The following is a 15,024-nucleotide window of genomic DNA, read 5'->3' as shown; positions in this document are numbered from 1 at the left end:
TTCTTTCATTTTTTTTTATTTCATACTTTGATACATACGTTCGCGTTAAAATGGTTCGTTCCCACGGTTGATTTATCTTTAATCAGTTCTTTTCAGTTCGCGTTAAAAATATTTAATTTATATTATTATAATTTTAATAAATATTTGTTTTTTAAAAATGTACTAGTTGCCCAAAGCTTCCAATTTACGTATCACAATAAGTAATCTGTAACTTTGCGCAAAAGTTAGAAAAATTATACTCGAGTAATATCATGTATCAAACTTGTAATTCGACTTGATTTACCGCTTCATGATTTTCTTTTGCTTTATGATTTACTGTTTGCTGTTTAAATCCACTGCATTTTGTTTGGCCCAACGTTGCAATTACACCTATAACGCTCGCCACTACGTTCTTCTTTATTCACATGATTTGCGTCTGCGATACGTTTAGTTGCCGTGCTGGTTGTTTCATGGGCGCCGTAATTTGAGCGTAGAGATATATTGCGAGATGAAAGATCGCGATGCCAGTCGCCGCGGTGGAAAGACCCGGGGCGTTATTAGATACATCGGTCACATAATGCAACGCCGAATCCAGGCTTTACGGTCACGCGGTTTCGCCCAGCATCTGCCATCACCTCCGGCTCCGGAGAGTCGGCGGATACATAAGTCACTGCACATGCCTAGTACCCAGCACGTCTGTAGACGTGCGTACATAATGTACTTTCTAGATACTAGCGCGGCAGAAACGAGGCATGAAGAAAAGTGGAAGAAGATTGAGAGAGAGAGAGAGAGAGAGAGAGAGAGAGAGAGAGAGAGAGAGAGAGAGAGAAAGGAAGAGAGAGGGAGAGAACGAATAGTCTCTGTCGAGAGGATGACAGTACAATATCGTCGGAGGACAATGAGCCGAGAGAGAGAGAAACTGCAACGCAGCGAAACCTGACAAAATAGACGCGTTTTAGGAATGCGAATTCTCGTTCTCTTAGAGATTGTGTGTTGTCATTTGACTTAACTACCGTAATATTTAATATCCTCTCGTCCGGTTCAAATGGGTATTAATGTTTTATGATAGTTCCTTACGATGCCGAAGAAACTATCCTCCTTTATGATCATTACATTGTAGTTTTCGGACGCGAATATGTCAGACGTAATTTTGCTACTATTGATATTATTTTCATTTTTAAGCTTCTTAATCACTTTATTGATGATCAGGATTTGCTAAGAAATATCAATTTTAACATTCCAACTAGAGACTTAAGATAGTACTTAATCTTTCATATCGGGCAGCATCTTTGTATGGATACTTTGTATAGGACAAATTCTTGCATTAATAGGTTGATGATGTCTGCGAGCAATTATTCCAATAGGGTGGATGGATAAACTTCCGAAAAAACCTCCCACAACCGATTTTGATAAAATTTTACAGGTATGTAGTACCCACTAAATGTAGTCAAAGTTCCACAAATGCTTAGTTTCCGAAAAAAAAAATTAATTTTTCGATAAAATTAACGTCTTTCATGTTCTTGTAATTAAAAAAAAATTATATCTCACTCTATGAATTGAGAATAACATTAGAAAAAATATAACCAATTGTTGTGTAAGTGGAAAAGTGTATACGTGGAGGCAGTAGGTTCCGCCCTGCGCGGGGCTCCACTACCGTTAAACTAGACACATAGTATATCTTGCAAAGTACATGCGTGAACTTTCCACGCGTGGAAAGTTGTAAACCCATGTGGCACCCCTGCAGTGGGCGATATGAAGTGGACCTCGTTTCGCGTGGAAAGTTGTAATGAGTCAATTTAATGAAAATAAAAAAAATGCTTAAATTTTTAATTTTTAATAGATTTATTATGTCTTCAACCAGAATATACTTCTTTAATATCTGAAATTAATTTTGAAAAGGATCTAAATTGTGTTTGACTACATACAACTTTATTTAAACATTTTATGCCTTTATCTTTCTCATCGGTAAAAATCCATTTAAGGGCATTTATTTGGAGGCCATTTGAAACATTTCCACCAAATAATACATAAATTGGGCGTGGGAGGTTTTTGGAAGTTATTCCAATAAATCAATCCAAAGTCTTGGCTTGGATATAAAAACGCTCTTTGTATTAAATTTTGTAAAATGTATGTTCTCTTTCTCTCACTATGTATGCTAAAGGGTATTTTCTTCCGTTGATAAAGATTATTATTATTATTTTATTATTATTAAAAACAGTGTTCTGCGCGACGTATATAATATATAAGTTAAATAAATTAATTGTGTTATACGAAATTTTAAAATTTTTTATCGCCGCTTTAGAAAATTTGAACGCAAAATGTATCGCCGCGAGAAATTGGACAGTAAAATAAGATAAAATGTATGGAGCGGATATATAAATCGGATGCAATAATCTCAAATGAAAAAAAAATGAGTCCGCGCAAAAGGGACGACTAAAAAGAGTTCGAATATAATAGCAGGTTGATAGAGGCTTTACATCGCGGGAAGATTACGAAAATCGGGAGGGGAGCTTTCGCGATAACGACGTTTCGTGTCGAGTCTCCCGCAAAGTGCGAAACGGTAAACGCGGGATTAACGGTCGCCCGATCTTATCATGCGAACGCTATCTCGATTTTTCAATGTGGCATGAATAATTTGCTCGCATATACACGCGAATTTACATATATATATATATATATATATACACACAGAAAAATATATACTACCTACAAGTTAATATTACTTGCTTCAAGTATTTGATAAGTTCATATATGAGCAAATCTACCATAAAGTCGTCATAAGTATCACATTTACTCAAAACATATTCTAGATCTTAGCAAGTTTAGTACTTGAAACAAGAATATTAAATTAATACGAACATTCTGTTTACTTACAATATAGAGTCCACGGAAGAGAAGCATATACTTCAATAAAGATATCACATTTTCTTGAGAGAAGTTTATCCGTTATTTGAATCAAGTAAAAATTTTATTCATCTAGAATAATCGTTTACTTCAAAAAAGAATTTGTATTCTTGATGATTACAATTAATATTATTTTTATTTATTTAATTTTCTTTAATTCTTTAGTTCCTAAGTGGAATGTAGGTTAGGAGGTTTTCGTGCGCGGTGCGGAGGGGTACAGTTTAGAATATAAAAATTCCTGTCCTCAGGTGGATTCGAACCCGGTTCCTCGTGGTTATGAGTCTGACACTTTATCACTAGGCCACATCTCTGATTATATTCTTAGTGCTGCAGTATCTAGTTTTCACAGAAGTGATTCATTGATTTCAAGTATTTCATATTCTTACCTAAAGAATCAGTAAATATTCAAATCAAGCTTATGTGGCTTTTCTTAGATAAAGTTTACAGAATATACTTGAAATCAATAAATCACTTCTGTCAAAACTAGATACTGCAGCACTAAGAATATAATCAGAGATGTGGCCTAGTAATAAAGTATCAGACTCATAACCACGAGGAACCGAGTTCGAGTCCACCTGATGACAGGAATTTTAATATTCTAAACTGTACGCCTCCAGACCGCGCACGAAAACCTCCTAATCTAGAAGAATGTTGTTCTATACAGCCAAGTATTTCATATTCTTACCTAAAGAATCAGTAAATATTCAAATCAAGCTTATGTTGCTTTTCTTAGATAAAGTTTCAGAATATACTTAAAAGAAGAATAAATTCTTCTTTTAAGCACATGATGATAAGCTTTTCTAATACTTATGATAAGTATATCTTAAAACTAATATTAAGAAAATATTCTTTGTTGAAGAAAACTATTACTCAAACCAAATAAAATAAAATGAGTAATTGCTTTTCTTGGCTGTAAAACGATATTTTTCTGTGTGTATATATTCAAAAAGAAAAACACAATAATCATCATGATATTATTTACAGCCTTCCTATACATCGAGCAGAATCTTGCCAAAAACAAATGTAAGAAATCGAATACCAAATCTATTGGAAATTTTCGCGTATCCTTGACTCCGTTTACCGCGTAATAGTACACTCGTATTTTCCTGTATTCCGCGATCCCGTTACCGGTTTGCAAATCAACCTCGCGCCCTCATTCGCGAACCGATGAATTCGGCAGACCGGAAAATTGGGGCTTTCCTTCGCGGTGGTCACCCTCGCTTCCGGCATGCCACCTGCGACACGATCTCGTCCGACAAAGAGAAAAAAGATATTACGGAACTGTGACGGCGCATTTTTAGAAGCGGCCGTTTAGCGCTACACAACTCCGTTTAGCACTATGCTTCGCGTTCGACCGATCAGTCTTATTGTCAGTCGGACGGTCGGACACGACTAAATAAATGCAACGCTAATCAGAGACCGTTGCATTTGATAGTTCGCTCGTTAATTTTTAGATCTCATCTAACATAAATAGGACGCTAAATCTTTTCTATAATGTCAATTGAAGATGAACTAAATCCGAAAAATGTGTATTATATTTAATAAAATGTTAGCAATTAATTAATTATACCGTAAACAACAGTAATACTGATTACCGCATTCAGCGAACTCTTCTTTTTTTTTATCATCAGATAGTACTTATTGTTAGATACGACAACGCGTTTTTTGTGCAGAAATAATTCATGTTGCCGTTATGAAGCAAATGCAATTTCCCAGAAATGGCAGCGAATTATTCTTCGTGTGGAACTATTGTAAGTCTCTCTATAAAAGAACGCTCTTCGTGTGGCGCCACAATGGGACAATGTCCGTTATGTGTCGTGATGAAGGATACAGTCGCAAACACGACGATTCGAGTATATCGTCGGAAAACCTTGATATAATATATATGGTGTGAAATCGTAGCACAAGCGAGAACAAGGTGATTTCTGCCAAAATAAGTCAAAATTGTAGAATAATTTGTTTTCGTGCGAAGCTTCGTTTTCGAAATAAATAATTTTGAAAATCTGTTAAGTACACGTGCACTTGACTATGTCTCGACTAACGGATCTTGCTATAGACATAAGCAATGTCATTATTTGTTTCTTATCAAACCTATTATGTTACTTAGCTATCAGTTTCTGCCAAGTTTTTGCGATGGCAAGATATAGCAATCGGGAGTATACTGATATGATTCTTGCTTTAGGAGCTTGTGGCGGTAAGTCCCGGTCTACAATAGGTGTTTTAAGCCTTAAGCCTTAAGAAATTGTTCAATCACAGTTGAATTTGAGGAGAATAATTGACTGTGATTGGTCAATTTCTTAGGGCTTAGGGACTTAAAACACCTATTGTGGAACTAACACATGCGCTGCAGCTCGCTACTACAGCAACGTTATCCAAATCGTCGGTACGCATTTCAAGAATTAAAAGCTCAACTCAACTTAGCAAAAATTCCTAAGTCCGTGATTAAAAGAGCACGGCTTTGCATTCAACAGGGAGGCCAACAGTTTCTTAAGTAAAATTAAAGTAAGAAATTAAAAGATTTATTTCCGAGGTCTCCAAACAAAAACACGAACAGAAATAGCAGTCTATAGCAAGTTAGTCGAGACATAGTCAAGTGCACGTGTACTTGATAGATTTTCGAAATCGTTTATTTCGAAAACGAAGCCTTGTTCGAAAAAAAATTATTCTACAATTTCGCCTTATTTTGACATGAGGAATCACCTTGTATTCGCTTGTACTACGATTTTGCACCTATCCTGTATAATCCACGTTATTCTGAACATCACTTTATAATTATCCCTTTGTTATTAGTAGCCAGATCAAGGTTTTCAACATCATCGAATATACCCTGTATTAAAATCAAGCTCGCTCTTTCTGCGACGTTCCGCGCATTTGACAAGATAGTTGCGACATAAATGAAACTGCAAGACTGCAAAGTTAAAAAATACAGCCGATTTGACTCTCGGAATCCGATTCCGATATATCATTCATGGAATGGGGTTTTCACAGGACTTGGCCACGTAAATAAACGTAATAAGTGTTTGGTTCAGACAGGAAGGCACTGTGTGTGATGATACATTTATTGCATGTCGAGCCACGTGCTCGCTCTCCACCGAGAACTGGCAGCCGGAAATAGATTCCGTTTTCAAATGAGAAAGCACCTCGCGCTGGTCTTTTGCTTACAAAAGCTGCTTCTTACATCAGTGTTATTCACTACCGTCTCACGCATTAGAGTGGATTCGAGATTTAAATCACTTTATCGGCTTAACGTCTTAAACTTGAAACTCTCTAGCTTCACCAGCTGTTGCAAGTTTCTTATTGTCGTTACCCTCAACATTACCAAGCTTTCATTTATTACGTAATAATGAATAAAACACCAACGTAAATCAGACGTGAAAGCACGGAATTGTAGGTTTGACTTAGCCGCGAAATAATCCTCGACTTGTCAGTGGGATAATAGGGTGAACCAACCAGTGAATGAACAAATAAGCGGCGTCTCCTATTCATTAGAGACGTGAAATAAAATTATTATCCGTATCACTTTCAGCATCGATGTAGTTGATTCAATATATCATACTGATTATTAAAAAAAATATTAAAGGTGCTTTCAGAATAAAACATTTAGAAAATAAATGGAAAAGTGACAAAAGGACCGATATACCAGTGAATGAACAGAATTGCCAATAAATGAACGGCTGCTTACCAGTGAATGAACATGTATTCCATGTAGATACATACCTACTAATGTATATAGATGTCTTAATAATTAAAGTTAAATATTATATTTTAACAATCACAGAATGTTATTTTTGCACTGGAATAATACTATAAAGCATATAAACCTATGTATTATAAAGCTAATCTAACCTAACCTAACATAAAGCTTTTTTGGCTTCTTGACTCTTGAGAATAGTTTTATCTCGAATCGGGGATTAAAGTAACTTTACTTCTTTTCAGTCTCAGAATTATCTAATTCCTTTTTCTGACGTAGACTTACTAGTTACTCTTTTTTTATTTTTTAGAATAATTTGATCAACATTTACAGCAGGATCTTCTGTGGTTATTGAATCATATGTAGCTAGGGACGTTTTTTTTTAATTAAAAATGTCGAAAATTAAAAATGTCAAGTCAATTTACCCATTACTATCTAGATACTACCTAATTACCAAAATAGAGCCCACATGTTCATTCACTGGGAAAAGTTTAGAAAATCACACCAGTGAGTAGACATCATTACATTTAGCGTATTTTTACGAATTTACAGAAAAATGTTTGACAAAATAAAATATTGACTCTATCTTTACTTATATGATGCAATATTTACCTTCGAAAATCAATTATAACGCTTATTCAAACGTAAAATCGCAACCTCTCCAAAATTAACCTCTTATTAGCTTGCACGTCATAAGCATGAAAATATTTCTCCTTGTCGACACTTTGTTTATAACCGTGACATTGATCTCAACGCCACCTGTGAATTTTTTTCTTAATTTTCATCACAAAATCATTTATCTTCGATCCATAATTTTTTTCATATTTAAAATATAAGTGATTTTGTTCATTTACTGGACCCCGTTCATTCACTGGCTGGTTCACCCTATATGGCCGATTGTAACGAGCGTTTATTAAATGTATCCTGCGACCTGAAGAATCGCAGTCACGATGCGTGACCTTGCGACACCCGTTGTGTGAAATTTATTTATAGAAATTTGGGCGCGGAATCTCCCCGGATGACACTCGGGAGAAATACGCATACTTAAACCTGGAAGCAACCGAGCGTTACCGTGTGCCCTCAGCCCTGTACCGTAATAAAAGGATACTTCGCATCTCCAATTTTAATCTTCAATCGTCTGCACTTAAGTACTAGCATTGACACACAGAACCTTCTTTTGCAAAGTTTCTTTTAAAGACGTTTGCAGCTTTCCTCATCTTGAGTCTGTAATTATTTTCCATCTGTAAAATGAATATTTCTATAGAAAGAGTTAGTCTTGGAAATAATTGGTCGCCTTAAAAATTGTTCGAGTCTTCAAAATAACTGCAGTGTAATACAGAAAATTGAACATATTACTTGAAGTGGGCGCGGAGCAAATGGATCGTCGTCCGCATAGTAGAGTCTAATGGGATTATAATGGCGGATATTACATTTATTAATAACATCAGGTTTTTTTTTAAAGAGAAAGCTCGAGGACTCACCAATATCGTATAAATGCACATCACACGTGCATGCGTGCGTGCGTGCGTGCGTACGTGTACTCAGAACACATGTGGCGAGCGACCGCGCCACGCGACTCCACTTGAGAGCATTCGAGGTCCAAATATAGCAACCACGTACGTACATATAAGCACCAAGCACATCCCTACGAGCGAGAGTACGAGATTGATGCCTCGAATAATCGGCTGACGCGCGGAATTGGACGATCCAAAAGAGTCAGAAGCGCGGGTATGAAGAAACATCTCGCTTTAATTGGTGCTGCGGTGGTGCTGCGGAATAGCACAAATTAATGCCTCAGACGCTCCGAAATTATAACGGAGCTCTGCTAGTTGAGTTTAACTTGTCTCAATGTGTTTAATACAATCTCCATTCGATAATCTGCAAAGTATTATACACAAGAAAAAAATTTAGTTGCTTAAATTTGATATAGATTTAATCCAGAAAAAGAATCCAGATACTTAGAATTATTTCTATCAAATATTCCAGTTACAAAATATCAAGATAACCAGAAATTCTGTTTGGGATAACCAGAATATATTTCTGTACACGTCTTGTTGATGTCTTATTAACGTTCCAAAACACACATTTTTCTCATTATTGGATTATAAAAAGTACGTTTAATGACTAAAAATATTTTAAATTTTGATTACACTCTCTTTTTACTTTTTTTTACGCGATTCTTTTTATGCGGTTTTTCTAAATAACGCGGTTTCTCGAAAAATTGTTGTAATTTCTCCTGTACATGTACAGACTTTAATTTTAATTTCTTCATTAATAACGAATTAATGAAAATTTTTTTATCGGACACCTGTCCCTCCGTATTATCATGTTGAAAAAAAACGAGTAAAAACCGTAGACAGACAGTAGGCAAATAAATCATAATGTGATAATAAAATAAAGTTTGGTTAATTACATATGTAAGTATATGTACTACTTTTTATTTAAAGTGTCCATATTGCACCCCGAGAAGAATACTGTCAACTCAAAAAAATTCGATTTTGAATTAAACCCATAAAAAGTATGCCTAAAATGTTAGCTACATTATCATAATAGTGTCACAAGCCTATATGGGCTATATGCGAAATCCGCTGCACGGGGCAGAAGTGTCATTATTCTTTTAAACTGATTATATTGCGGTTTCCTGGATGAATCTGTCATAAGTGAATCGACAAGTGAATCACAGCAGATTCAAGAAACAGTATAAATTTCATTATAACAAGATATCGTAATTGTAATTACGTTAGTTACCTCACAATGAAAAAAAATTGAATTAAATTTGTTTTTCCACTCTCCTGAAAATTGTGAATTTTTGAGTTGTAACAGTATTCTTCTTGGAGTGGAATATGTTGTCAGCACACACACACACACGCACGCGCACGCGCGCACACACACACACACACACACACACACACACACACACGCTCGCACGCACGCACGCACGCACGCACACACACACACACACACACACACACACACACACACACACACACAGATCCTGGAGAAGTAAAACATAATCCATTTTCTCAATATATATTACAAAAGGTTTTTTGTCACATGGTTGGCCTAAATACAAGCACTTTTTACACGGTAGACGCATACCGAGTGAAAAAAACCATGTAATTAGAAAACTTTCCCAAATAGCACCATTTTTTACGCGGTTTTTCAAAATAACAGTTTTTTTACGTGGAACATATCTACCGCGTAAAAAGAGTATTAGGCATAGATATATCTTTTTTTTTCATTTACATCTAAAAATTGAGAGTTTTAGAGATGTTGCCTGATGTAACTTTACCGAAATAGCATGATAGCATGATAGTAATTATATTGAAACGCGATTCTTCCAACGTAATAACATGGCAAAGTCGATTTATCGCAAGTAGGAAGCATTGAACTTAATTGCAGCCGATTACGCCTTGCGTCAAATGCCGATATCAAGAAGATGATTCAAGAGCAATATATGTCTGTTTAATCTAGTTGGGTAAGGGTTTACGTACTAACGGTTCTGGCAATCGTAAAGCTATTAACTTAAATTGTACATCCAGTGTTCATGGAACTCGTTGTAATTGATAGCAGAAGTTTCAAGTACCTTCAAGTCGCTTTAAACGAGCGTACTAATTCTAAGCATTACGATTATCCTTGATGTTTCCAGAGCTGCACTACAGTTCACGCTAAGGATGGCATTGTATATTTGGTGGTTTGACTTCAATATATTTGAAAGATACGATGCGTAAAATATATTAATTACACGCAATTATGTCTTGTACTTCCCGTCTCTCTTTGATTCTTTAGTCTTCGAACGGGTTTCTAAAATTGCATTTATAAAACTATATATTTCGCATAATATGTTCTCCTTTTTTAAACATTTTTCTCGAGCGTTGGCGTTTATTTTTCTCGCCGTTACTGCACCCCTTTTAAAATAAACTCCTTATTCACACGTGGACATAGACTTCTATCTCTGTTTACTCGCAGACAACCAGGCTCGATTCGAACCGAGATGTTCGAGGTATATGACATCCCAAGGCAGCTGCGGCTCCGAAATGTAGCGCATAAGATCGAACCAGCGGTCGCGAGTTATCGTCCTGAAAGCGTTCAAGTCCAAGGTTTCAAGACTCCGAGGAGTGGTGCTACTCTAAAAATAATAATCTGTCGCGCACACGACAGAAAAGAAGAGCGTCTGGACTCCGGACGAACGTCTGGCGACGACGACGACGATGACGACGACTGCGCATCGTCATCCGGTCGCTCTTTGTCCCGTCGAGGTTGACCTTGATTCCACTGTCAGCTCTTCGCTGTTTCGAAATTAAATGATCACCTTGAATTGGTTTTCAACCCCGACGAAACTCGACGTTCTATAATCTATGGCAAACAAATGTCGTGTGGTAGCACTAAATATGTTCTTTATGTGTGGCAAACAGCCTCCGTATTCAATTCTTTCTGTTTTTTAAAGGATGAGCTCATTATATTCGTTCCACTTTAAGTGCGGGGTATAGAGAGAAAAAGAAAGTTTATCTCACACTATTCTTTAGAATAGAATAAAATTGCTAAAACAATAATTTCCTTCGAATTATACTGTTCATGCTGCTCTTTTATCTTTAAAGAATACGTTACGAGAAAAGTAGCTAGGTGAAAGGAGAGCAATATCGTCCTTTAAAGGGGCGGATGTCAAAGATCGATTTCTCCTATTTTCGGCACGTAACTATATAAGTATAGCTTGCTTAATCAATTTCAGGATGACGAGACGAAACCGACGGAGCCCGCGGATGCGGAATCAACCCCGGCGGTGACAAAGGAGATCGAGCAGAATGCTTTATCTGTGGAAAAGCCTACCACGCCCGCTAAAGATTCTAAGGAGAAGGAAGGGCGAAAGGGAATCTTGAACGCTATCCGGATACCTTTGGTGTCGACCGTTTTCCCCAGGAGGAAAAAAGTAAGTGTCGCCTGAGCCAAAAAAATATTTTATCTCAAATTTTCTGAAGACAGATAACATCGAAATAATTTGGAAATCAGATTAGGTAGCTACCCAGTTGACACAGAGCATTGGTTACATTACATCTATGTTATAATTTCGCGCTTAACAATGTAAATGTAATATAATAACATGTATGTCATTGCTCATTATCGACTGGGTAGAAGCTCGGTAATATTTAGAATTGATCCACGTCCAGGTGTAACTAGTTGCGTTTAGTTGCGCAACGAAAGCTCATTGTGGTAAAGATTAACTCTATTCTCCTGCGAGAGAAATTCTCGTACTCGACATTAATTTATCTAGACGGTGAGAATATGAAATATGAACTGTCCGAGCGCGATTTCACCGTTTTTTTTTTTTTTTACCGGAATAAAGGAGGACAACATAAAGGAGGAAAGCGTATTTTTGTGCGATTGCGACGCAACGAGAATCCATAAAAATCATATAGCCAACTTGTATTTAATCCGTAAGCCGTTCATTCGAGAAGCTCGCGTGACTCTTCAAATCTCGAGCACGTACGACTCTTCCGTTCCCTGAGATGTCTTCTATATCCTGTTCCAGTATCTTCTTTTTCGTCTTTCTGAACTCCTCTCTCGGTTTCTCTTGCACTCCAAGCGCGAGATAGCAATTCGATGCTACGGAATATGTATAAGATACTCGTCTGAAGTAGCGGTCCAACCCACGCAAAAAGTGAAAAACAAATTGTAACTTTTTTATAAGGAGTTTTTGTTTACTTTCCGACGTTGAACTGATGAATCTTGTACGTGAATCCTACTTTGGATTATGTCAAATCGCGGGGAAATCTCGAACGCGTGATCGAGTAAATTAATAATAACGTCTCGCTTGCGTATGACGTAGTTAATATTCGTAATTCCATAATATTATGGAAGATATCCTATAGGTAGAGTTTCTGAGAGATGTTCCGTTAAAAAGGCATATGATACTTGCGTGTAGAACGCATGCACCGAGTAGGTATTTGTATCCGGATGTAAATTATACCTGTGCGAGTGCCGATTCCTTTTTGTTCAGCTGTTTCGCGTCTTTCGCATGTTCGATGTACCCAGAGTGCACAGTGTCGCATTTAATTTTAATCTTCTTATAGATAGGATATTATAGTTATATAAATTTTCTACATAAATAAATAATATAATTTTTTCTTTATTCAAAAAACTCTAGATTTTTATTAAATATATATTATAATATACAGGGGGTATATCAGACCACCCGTCCTACCCGATTTTTCTACAAACGCGAGGTAAGGAAGTTGGAAAGAAATGTTATTAAATGAGAATATTTCCGTTTTCCGGAACTGACCGGAAGTAGTATCAACTACTTATCTTATCAACAGTACCTATCGCATCAACAGGAATAGTAGCAACTAAGGTCAACTTTGAAATCTCAAATGGGAATGTAATGTCATGTAGAAAATATCATTGCATAAAGCATGAAAAAAGAAACATATCTTTTATTTGAACATAATCACAGTATCTCCCACCGTTGAGAAGAAACGACCGGTAAATTAAAAGATAAAGGCGTCGAAATAAAAACGCAAAGTTTTATGTCCCAAAAAAGAAACATCTTTTATTGTATATGTATACATATACAGGATGTCTATAGTAATTACCGGGCAACTTCTCGTAGGCAGGTAGAGCGAATTAAACTGAACAGAATTATAAATTAATACTCGTAGTTTGATTAATCTACTTTTTTCTAAATAATGCTTCCCTTCCAGGAAGTCGATGCCGAATTAGGACAGACTGGCGCCGCCGGATTAGCGAGCGTCGAGACACTTGACGACGGCGCTGCCGAGAAGAGTCCTATCACTAACGAAGATGGCATGGAAACCGTGCGACTCGACGGAGAGGATGGGACTGATCACGCTGAACCACCAAAGCATCCCTTGGCGGTGTTTATATCCGCGCTCCGAAGACGCGTGGTTGCCTCAGGTACATGAATACAAAGTTTTATCTCGTGGTATTTAACAGCATATATATTCATTCGTATTAATCACAATAATATATGAAATTGATATATACTTAAACTGGCCTATAGTGGTGACCGTGCTGGTCCTGCTCAGCGTCATCGTTATCATCTGTATCGCTTTCGCCGGACCCAGGAGGATTCCTACCCAGCCCCTGAAGAACGGCAAGTACATCGAGGCGGTGACGTCGTGCGGTCCGGTGCAGGGCATCCTCGAGGATGGCGCCTACGCGTTCCGTGGCATTCCATACGCGATGCCGCCGGTCGGCAACCGTCGCTGGCAACCGGCCGAATCTCTGAGCCGCATCGAGCACTGCTGGAACGGCACTTACCTGGCGCACAACACCTCGAACAGCTGCTGGCAGCGTGAGATATCCGGTCGCATGGACGGCGTCGAGGATTGCCTCTATCTTGATGTGTTTACACCAATGGTCGGATACGACTCCCCGTTACCCGTGGTCGTTATGATCGGCGCTGAAACTCTGAGCGGCAGCTCGCCCGGAGTGATGCAACCTTCAGCCAAGCTGGCGCGCGTCCGCGATGTCGTATTCGTGCGGCCAAACTTCCGGTAAAATATGGAACTTACTACTTAAACGCATTCCTGCCTTCGTCAGTCAAAACATTTTCTCTATCGTTGAACGTATATTTTAGCAAAATATACAGTCTTTTATCGACTGGTTCACTGTTAACGTGAGTCCAAAATAATTAAAAGAATACTTACAGTTAATAAGATATTGATTACATTCCAGAATGGGAATTTTCGGATTTTTGGCGGTCGAACCACTCACCAGAGCGACCCACCCTCCAACTTCGGGCAACTACGGATTATCAGACATCATAGCAGCCCTTCAGTGGGTACAGTTGAACATCGAGAACTTCGGCGGCAACAAGTCGTCCGTCACTCTGTGGGGACATCGGGCGGGCGGCACTCTCGTGACGACGCTGATCGGCTATCGTCGAGCCAAAGCTCTTTTCTCGAAGGCGTGGATATCCAGCGGTAGCGCGATCTTCCCGGGCAGGGAGCTGGAAAAGTCTGAGAATATAAACAAACAATTCCTCGAGTCGATTCGCTGCAGCGACGCCGCCTGCCTTAGAAGCAAGAGCGCCGAAGATCTCATGGATGCCGTGCCGGCGATGTGGTACGTGAGTAACGCGGGTCTGCCGGAAATGAAAGAAGCCGGAACTTCCTACATGGAAAGAAGGCACGAGTGGCTCGTTCTGGACGGCACGATTCTTCAGGAGCACGTCGGCCAGATCTTGGCGAATAAGGATAATCTTATGAAAGTGGTAATGGGTACCACCGCGCACTCCGGCACCCCGTCACGATATCTGTCACCGAATGTCACTCTTAACGCCACGCAAGTCGAAAGCATCATACGAGAATCTCTGCTCGGGACTTCGGGCTATGCAGACGAGGCTCTGAGGTGAGCGAGCGAATGTTACGATTAACGATCGACGATAGAGTACTTAGAATAGTTATTTTAAAATCTTTTTATCAATTATC

General features: G+C 38.2%; 1 protein-coding gene and 1 long non-coding RNA gene across 4 annotated transcripts in view; one reads left to right on the top strand and one right to left on the bottom strand.

Annotated features, from left to right (window-relative positions):
* Nrt (Neurotactin) overlaps positions 1 to 15,024 on the top strand; it is a 45,699-nt gene that overhangs the window by 27,476 nt on the left and 3,199 nt on the right. For all 3 annotated transcript variants that reach the window (XM_071717430.1, XM_071717433.1, XM_071717431.1), the window contains exons 3-6: positions 11,304 to 11,501; positions 13,273 to 13,486; positions 13,593 to 14,088; positions 14,270 to 14,944. In XM_071717430.1, coding sequence (XP_071573531.1) covers positions 11,304 to 11,501; positions 13,273 to 13,486; positions 13,593 to 14,088; positions 14,270 to 14,944 — 1,583 coding nt within the window. The remainder of the gene's footprint in view (positions 1 to 11,303; positions 11,502 to 13,272; positions 13,487 to 13,592; positions 14,089 to 14,269; positions 14,945 to 15,024) is intronic.
* On the bottom strand, positions 12,988 to 13,708 carry LOC139779176 (uncharacterized). Its single transcript, XR_011719818.1, has 2 exons — positions 13,577 to 13,708; positions 12,988 to 13,481 (listed from the first exon to the last, which is right to left on the bottom strand). It is a non-coding gene; the product is annotated as an uncharacterized lncRNA (long non-coding RNA).

This window comes from Temnothorax nylanderi, unplaced genomic scaffold (assembly GCF_030848795.1).
Source record: "Temnothorax nylanderi isolate EJ_2023f unplaced genomic scaffold, tnyl_v1.0 TNYL_tig0213_pilon, whole genome shotgun sequence".
Taxonomy (NCBI): domain Eukaryota; kingdom Metazoa; phylum Arthropoda; class Insecta; order Hymenoptera; family Formicidae; genus Temnothorax; species Temnothorax nylanderi.
The sequence above is the reverse complement of the archived record's forward strand: the minus strand, read 5'-3'. Positions and strand labels throughout refer to the sequence as shown.